The sequence below is a fragment of the Opisthorchis viverrini genome, assembly GCF_000715545.1.
Source record: "Opisthorchis viverrini unplaced genomic scaffold opera_v5_376, whole genome shotgun sequence".
In the NCBI taxonomy this organism is placed as follows: domain Eukaryota; kingdom Metazoa; phylum Platyhelminthes; class Trematoda; order Opisthorchiida; family Opisthorchiidae; genus Opisthorchis; species Opisthorchis viverrini.
The window spans coordinates 94,233-102,700 of NW_008752033.1; the positions used below are offsets into that span (position 1 = coordinate 94,233).

Genomic DNA, 8,468 nt, shown 5'->3' on the forward strand with positions numbered 1-8,468 from the left:
ATAAATTTTGGGACCCCTAGGAGAGCACTTCTTAGTTTGGACTACGGATCACTTCTGAAAGGCGTACTGGAAGAAGCCAAAAAAAAGTTATTCCTATAGCTTTTTCGGTAGCAAATAGACGGCCATGTTCTCCTGAGGGCTTCCATTCCGGCGAAAGGCAAGGAAATATGTTTTTCGTGTGGTCATACAGAGTGATTTGTTCGCGTGGATTCATGCAAGAAGAGCACAGGCTGACCAATGAGGAACCCATTGGTTGCCTGTACTCTCGAGCCTTTCACTTTCTCCGCATCAAAGGTCAGAGGGGTGAAGTACCCCGCTTCTAACGGAGAAGAATGTTGCACAACATGCATATCACACGAGTGACTTACTGTCAGATATTCGGGGAGGACAACATCACAACCCGCACAAGTAATGATGCCCGTTTCTGTTCGTGGCACCTGGTCCGGATTCGTCTGCCTCAGCTCCGCAGGTGAAATAGGAGTGAATGCATCCAGCGGGAACAGATGATGATAGGCTCGTGCCAAATGTGGGGCGGCAACCAACGTCAAGCCACAAACTGAACATTCGACAGGCAGTTCACAATAGGCTGCACAACAACGTGGACATGCATACTGCGGGTGGCTGCTATCGGTACCACAGCCTTGTTGATTGAGGTGGCTGGTGAACAAGAGTAGGCACTTCGTTAGTAATGAGTTGAACTACATGGCTGACAAGTTTTCAATCGGTCTACTCACTGAGCGGATCGGTGGAATGTCCAACCCAGCTGGCGAGGAGTTGCGCTTAAAGGACTAGGCTTGAGACCAAAATGGCGACTACATTCACTGTCACGGTTCACGCTGCCTGTATTAAACGCCCAATTCAATTAGCAACTGGCTTACGCTAGAAAATGAACCACGAGTCGTAAGCAACTTCGAATTCATTAACTTGATTCCTGTGGAACACTTGAACATTTAATTTACGGCTTTTGAAGCATAACCCGAAGGATTCATCACAAATCAAGAGTTCCGAAGCAGGCTAACATGAGCTTTCTCCTGAAGACAGGTCATGCCATGAATAGCCCTCGGAAAGATGGCTTCTCGGGCTGAATGTCTCACTGGATGTATAAAAGGGAGTGTATGAGGCTTAAGACACTAAGGAATGGTCAAAGACAATGAAATAGACAGAAAGGCATGAAAGTAGTGCACCACGCAACGAGTCTCGGTTACTCGGATGCCCAGTCAAAGTACGGAATAGGGATTCGTGATGTTTCAAGGGAAAAAGTTTGTAAATGGGTCGCATGCAGCAAGTGCAGAACGTCCCGAATTCACCAAACAACAAGAGTTAGAGTGTTTTCAGACTGAAGAAAATTCGTTCTGCAATTCCAACAGACTTGGAGACATCTTTTAAAGACAAAAAGAGAGCTCAGAGCATATGACATGTGAATAACAATCCTGTTGAGGCTTAATGCAATATATGCAGTATATATGCGAGTATATGAAAATTTGTATACGGATGAGCCCAGCACCGTTGAGAAGATGAACGAACCGGACTTTCACGCATGATAGTACCGGGAGTCAGATTTTGACTGACAACATAGCGGTTTGGATTCATGCTACAATATGGCCTCCAATGAAACAGGGTAGCAAAACAACAAGCTTTGAAACTCTATAGTAAATTGGATTGGAACGATCAATTTAGTTATATCCTACGGAATGCGAGTAGAATGTGCAATTGCAGGGTCAAAGAACGCCTTGAGGGAGACAATCAAGCAATGTGACTGGCTACTCATCAGTGTAAATTGCCAAAGCAACTCCAATACGGTCAATATGCACTTTTTAGTGAACAGTATAAACAAAGTCCGCTTTAATCAGTCCCCATTTCGTCACTGTCATCTGGAATTTGCCAGCTGATGTCACATGAACTAACTTACCACATACAAAGTACGGTACTAAAATTTCTCAGATCGAACGTTTCTGAGTGGGGAAATGCTGTGAACAAAAGGAAGAAAATGAATGGATAAGTCCACCAAGACGGGGTTCGACGTGAAAAACAAATTAGAAACCGCCTTCATTCACACTCACAAACTGTCACTTTGTGATTCGGAGATAGATCAAAGGAAATAGGTAAACAACACGTAGGCGAAATCGGTCCACGTTCACGCTTTGTAAGCGTTTCTTTTCAGCCGAAAAACGCAGCTGAGTTGGATGAAAACCAGTCTTATGCGGGAAAATGTCATGTAGGGTTGTAGCGGTTGTTTCGGATTTTGGTAGTCATCCCAACAGGCCCTACATTTGCAAATACTATCGGCTGACCACGCCGGCGAACGAATCAGATATACTGGAGTGGTAGTGGATGAGTGGAGCTGTAGATACCTGCTGAGATTGGTAGGCGATGCTTTAGAGAACGGACAGTGGTAGGCGAGAGAGCAATGATCGACCGGCGAGTGATAGGCAAGCTGGTTGGTTGATCGATAACTTCGGCTGTCTGAGTTACACTAGCTAGGTCGGTGAAAACGCCGTTCACTTAGTGCCTAGTGGAGAAATGAAAGAGACTGCACTATCCGACACCATTTAGTGTCTCCGACAAAATACACACAGGCAGTAATAAAGATGTATTGCCGAGGGAATTCAACTACCAGGGATCGGTGAACGTGTTGCTTCCTCATCAAGACACACCTTTTACCAGATCTCACATCCCCCTTGTATAATGAATCCACTGTCTAGACAGGGATAACCTGGCAGCATCCCATCCCTCGCGCTTCCTCCGGGTGGCATAGTAGCTAGGGGCCAGAAGGGTCCTACAGCTGAGCACGCGCTTTCAACACTCCTCTATATGATTTACGGCCTTTAGAATCGAGGACACTTAACAGATTGAACAGCAAGACAAGTAATCATCACTACTGGCGCTCGGGTAGTGTTCCATTGCTATCATGTCAGTGTCTCCCCATGTTCTACGAATGGAATCGTATCAGGTTTCTACACCGCAATGCCACATTTACAGTTTATCACCTCTTGGACACGGGGTTTATAACTAGACTATAGATGGAATGACAACTGACAGCCAATATCATTTTTCCAAGGACAGCACGTAAACGTGTCTACAGAATACATTCTGATGTTGATAGATCATCTGAATCAAAGAATGACGGTGATTTGTGTTTAATTTCATCTACGAAATCAGTCCCATTCTCGAAATACACTCACGGCAAATTAAGTTGGAAGATTCAATGGAATCCCAGGCGAATCTCGTTTGTTATTCAGCTCGAGAACTGTGCCTACCTGACAAGTCCAAAGAAGGGCAAAACCGAACGTGGGCTATCGAAAAGTTTTCTAAAACTTTACAGGTCTCCTTTTGGCACGGATGCTGAGTAGCATTGAGTAGCCAACTGACAAAGCGTGCGACCATTTGGTTCGAAAGTCAATTCAAAGGTCTTAACCCTTTCTGAGAACTTATAAAAGACAAAGGTTTTTTTTACATTATTTCACATTGTGTCCAAAACAATGTTTAGGATTTTTCCACGTACATTATCGGCAAACTAGTATTTTTATAATACTATTAAGCATGACCGAAACACGCAGAAAGTCACAAAACGCTCGGTGTGTCAAAACATTTCCGGAAGAGTGATACACTATTTGATGGGTGGGTGAAAGAATGTTCACTTTAAGCGTTTCACATTCGGAGCATTTAGTAGAGATAAATTAGTATAACGTGACCAAAAGTTACTGCTGATTTGAAGCAGTTTTTATCAGTTCGGTTAGAAACTGGTAGCAGGCTTATCTCTGGAAAAGACTACCCGATAAACCCTGTAAGATTCGCAACCACGTTTGAGAAATACCACATGAATCCTAGACATAAAGGCACGAAGACCTGGGAGTCTTCGTTTTGACTGTGAACGTTCGTTCTGCAATTGCCTGCCCCCTCAACTCTTCGCCAACAAGGGTCCAGAATGAAAAAGAGGTCGACAAATCAAAATAGCGAATGCCGCGGCCGCAACGAGTTGATCATTTGATCAACCTTATCAAAAACGTTCTGAAGGACCGAAGACAGTCAAAATTTCAGAAAAAGTGGTCATTCCAAGTCTCGAAAATGAACAACCGAGCCATCTGCTTTGTCAGGGCACACGTGACAGAAGAACCAAATAGTGTGATCGCTTCTGGAATGTTCGCAAATAGGTTGGAGTTAAATTGAGAGAAATAACAGTGCGAAACAGGGAAAATTCCAAACACATTTGTGGCATTTCCGAGAGGAACTCAGGTAGTAAGTTGACAGAGGTTCAGGAGATAGGCTAAGCCCATTCGCCTAACAAGCGATGAGAGATTATAGTCCGCAGTTTAGAGATTTTCATCGACTCTTTGAGTAGTAGAGACCGCAACTTCGGTTGTTTGTTATCATCATTCCGTCTTGAAATGCATTTATTTCCATCCAACTTCCGTAAGCACATCAAAGATGACGATCTAGAACCATTAGAGTCCGGTGTGACACAAACCAGCAATCAATAGTCACCTACTCATGTTCCGACAGGCAAATGAGGTCATTGGTTAGAATGGCTCAGATATCAATGCCACCGATACCCCAATGAAAGTTGAACACACGTTAGGAAAAGCAGCAAAGTCCGATGAGTACTTAGAGTGTACAGTCGGTTCATTCGTTGGGGACTATAGGGGAGAAGAATAAGTCGTTTTATCTGGAAGCTGTAAAATTACAATATCAAAGTACTCAGGACTCATCATTGCTTTCCCTTTATTGTCTTCAAAATTACTAGAAATTCCCAACTTCCCTGATTTACAGAGCCAAAACGCTCGAACAACCTCAATTCTATGGATCCGGAACTGAAGGTGAAGACGGCAAATATGATTTCAATATCTAAAGAAGCTGAAGTATGAAGGACATGTTGGTTGTAGAGAAACACACTTTCCATTGATCATCAATTCATATTTTTTCATCCTTTCCCCGTCAAGTGGACAATGTTGATTAGTTGCATCTCACGAATCGTTGTCTGATGGTTGAATCGTTTTCGTTTCACAACCCTGAATTCAGTAAACCGAGTGATTAGAAGTAATGCATGAAATATGGGCCTGTTACGAGGCAAGTGTAGCCGGTTCGATTGAAACAGCTATTCCACTAAACAGAACTGGAAACCACTTTCGCCCATCGATGAACAATGCCTCATCTTCTTCAAGCTGAAGAACAATTCGTTCACGCAACTCCGCCTTGCCAGTATAACGTTCAGCAACCATGAGCATCACCAACCGACCACTAGCAACATATCTCAAGGATATTATTTGCTCAACGGCCTGACCAGTATAGCGTGACACTCGTTTAACGGAGTAGATAGTGCTAGATGAAGTAATAACCAAGTGCGACGCAACCGGTGCCGATAAAGTAATACGCAGCTTGTGTAAACAGTGGGAAACCTTAGATTAATTAAGTTTACTCCACTAGGTGATCCGAGGTTACAACAGAGGGAACTGGCCACAATCACAATAAACAGCGGGCTAAAACAGCTCAAAGTAACAGGTTTACCACCAAATCAGTGTCATCATCATCATCATTGTCAGTTGTAGTAACCGCGTACTCGTAGTACAGTGGTTATAGCTGCCACAGTGTTTTTGTCGATGAACAGTGCAGCAACATACAGCCACGTACAAGGGGATAAGAACAAACTAACTAGTACAAGTTGCGCGATAAGACCCTAAAACACACTCACCCATTCGTATAAGTGTTGCAGGAGCATCAACCTAAGTAATATGAAAGGAGAAGAGGGATGGTTGAGTATCAAACAAACACTTGATTAAATTGTAAACCTACGGGGTGAAAAAAAAGTCGTATGTGACAAAGAAGTTGTTCGGTTCTGTTAACCATCGTCACTTCAGACAAAATATGACCGATATTGACGGTACTCCAGACGACAGTGACAGGGGACCCGTCCGGAATGGGTCGCAAAGTACATGCACACAAATTTCAGTTCAGTAGTCAGCCTGAAGACATTGAGGGAAGCTGCTGAACATAGCTTCTACTGAACTCGACGTTATCTACGCAAAACTCCTAAGGGGACCTCGGCATCTTAGAACAAGCCAAAAACAACTTAAATGGTCGCTTAACTGGAGGTTGAGTCTAATTTTCCAGAGCTCCACATGCCAAAACAAAGAATGGATACCAATTGGGTGAAATTATCACCACGATCATTACTTTCGAGTTTTAATAAACTCGAGTGACCTTCGGATAAATCGAAAAGCTCCACGTTCGTGTAGCGTATTTAAGGAAGACGCTCGACGAGACTGCGGTAACTACAAATGGATAAAAAAAACAAGAAGCTGGATAGGGCAAATACTAGCGAGAAATATCTATCCCGCAATGGTGTAGGTCGTCCGACTTACCGTGGCGGCGGGCGGCGGGACGAAGTTCTTCAGAACCGTTTTCAGATGAGGTTCGTCAAGAATCACGTGAAACTGTCCTACAAAGCAAATTGATCACGACATGCATACAACTCGCATGGAAGTTGATCGGAGACTGAGAGGAGCCCTCAGATAGGATGATTTCTTATAACAGTTCAATTATGATCAAAAACTCCTCCGCACGATTTAATTCGGTTCCACTTTGGACTGATCGAAAACTCGCATTTAATACAAGCACACTCCCCTAACACAAGCAAGTCACATTGTCTTTAACTCGCTAAGTTGAGTTATCCACAAAAATCTTCAAAAGCCAAATGCCTGTCATATGCTTTTCACCTCTCATGGTTTCCGCAAACTACCGGGACGGTAACAAGGCGGTGCAAAAAGAAAGAAAATGGCCATTGTATGCAGTAGCAAACAGCTTTGGGGTTCACGCCAGCTAGTTCTGGGATAGACGCAAGAACTAGTCCTTAAGATGGACGACGTTGAGTACCCTGTCAGTAAGAACTGTCTAAGAAGTCTCCAGTTGTATTATAATGTTTACTTCCGTTTGAAAGGCCAACTTACTCACTACTGAGAACGCGCTAAGCAGAGGCTTTAATGTGTTTGTATCCTGGCAATCGGGAAAGGCCTCTGATCGTGGCTGGTTAAGTGTGGAATTCTAGAGTGCATTTATGTATCTTGAAACTGTTTTTACTTCCCACCTGTCCCAGTGGATACAGTAAAAATTCTACCAGCCCTTTCGGTGCCCAGCTTCCGTGCCATCCAAAAGAAGCGCGAGGAGTGAGATACTGTCAAAGTGTCCAATCCTAAACAGGAACAGTCGAAACGCAAAGGTTGGGTTCGAACCATGGACGTTCCGGTTAGCAAGTTTGTGCCTTAACAACTGAGCCATCTCGATCCCAAACAATAAAAATCTGCCTAGATGCCCCCGTAAAACGATATTTCCTTGCATCTAAAGGATTATACCAGTTCCGAGAAAGCTTCACACCCCCTCAGTATGTAAAAGAATTGCGTACTCACATTTAAACTATGCAAAAGTAAGGTTTTTCTCAATAGAGATCATTCTAAGGAGAGACCATTTTAGTAGGAGCCCTGAAGATGTCTCACTGGTAAATTCTCCCTCGGGGAATCAATTTGGACAGTGTCAAAAGGGCAATATAACTGGAGTAGTCCGTACGTTTTTAAGCAGTATACCATTGGAACAACCACCCGTAGAAAAGGTCTCCTCAAATGGATGGACGCTGAAAAGACTGTTTTAGCCAGGTACTAATCCGTGAGTGAGTATTCACTTAGTTTAACGTCCTCGATTAATTTTAGAGAGGAAACTGTATAGCTGAAATCAACTTACCCCAACTGTGGATGTAACCAATGTGAGAACTTAGCTCATAATGACCATGATAGTAGTTGATGGGACCGGCCGAAATTGGTCGCAAAAGTGAGGTTATCACCGCTAGAAGCCACGCATTTTACTATCTGGAACAATACATGTCCTACCCACCAAGATAAGGTCCACTGTCAATCCAAATATACTCATGAGCAGACGAACTAACCGGTTATCCACGACCTTTTTTGCTGGGCTACTCTCAGTCCGTCAAGTGTATCAAGGTTGCTAGTAAGGTGTCAAATTTCCTATCTTCCCTTAAACCTCTCTATTCAGTGATGAATTCCACCACGACAAGTCCCCCAAAAGAAAATATCACGTGAAAAGAGGATTATTCGGCCTCACATATGGGAGTCGCATGCTAATTCTTGCTTGATGGGGGGTGCGCCAATGTGAACCCTCTACAAGATCACCACAACTGAGTTACGGCTGTACCAATGGAGAAAAAGAGCGGCTGAAAACTCACGGGGGATAACATGTAAGAAAACATCTTGTATCTCCTCCTCACCAGCAGTTGGAGAAATTTGTTACTGGTCTGTCTGATGAGTGACCGGTACTAGCCGCGTGATAAGAGAACATCATAAACAAGACACTGACTCGACGCCCATTAGAATATCCTTTTCACAATAACGTCATATATATGTATATATATATATATATATATATATATATATATTATATATATGTGTGATGTGCGTGAGAGACAAAGT

General features: G+C 43.4%; 2 protein-coding genes across 2 annotated transcripts in view; one reads left to right on the forward strand and one right to left on the reverse strand.

Annotated features, from left to right (window-relative positions):
- T265_10500 (hypothetical protein) overlaps positions 1–8,468 on the reverse strand; it is a gene marked incomplete at both ends in the record, with an annotated part of 47,634 nt that overhangs the window by 14,023 nt on the left and 25,143 nt on the right. Inside the window, 4 exons of the mRNA XM_009176888.1 lie at positions 369–657; positions 1,910–1,967; positions 5,687–5,717; positions 6,357–6,433. Of these exons, the coding sequence (XP_009175152.1) occupies positions 369–657; positions 1,910–1,967; positions 5,687–5,717; positions 6,357–6,433 (455 nt within the window). The remainder of the gene's footprint in view (positions 1–368; positions 658–1,909; positions 1,968–5,686; positions 5,718–6,356; positions 6,434–8,468) is intronic.
- The window catches only part of T265_10502 (hypothetical protein), a gene marked incomplete at both ends in the record, with an annotated part of 12,945 nt that continues 10,749 nt past the window's right edge, over positions 6,273–8,468 (forward strand). Inside the window, one exon of the mRNA XM_009176890.1 lies at positions 6,273–6,406. Within this exon, the coding sequence (XP_009175154.1) occupies positions 6,273–6,406 (134 nt within the window). The remainder of the gene's footprint in view (positions 6,407–8,468) is intronic.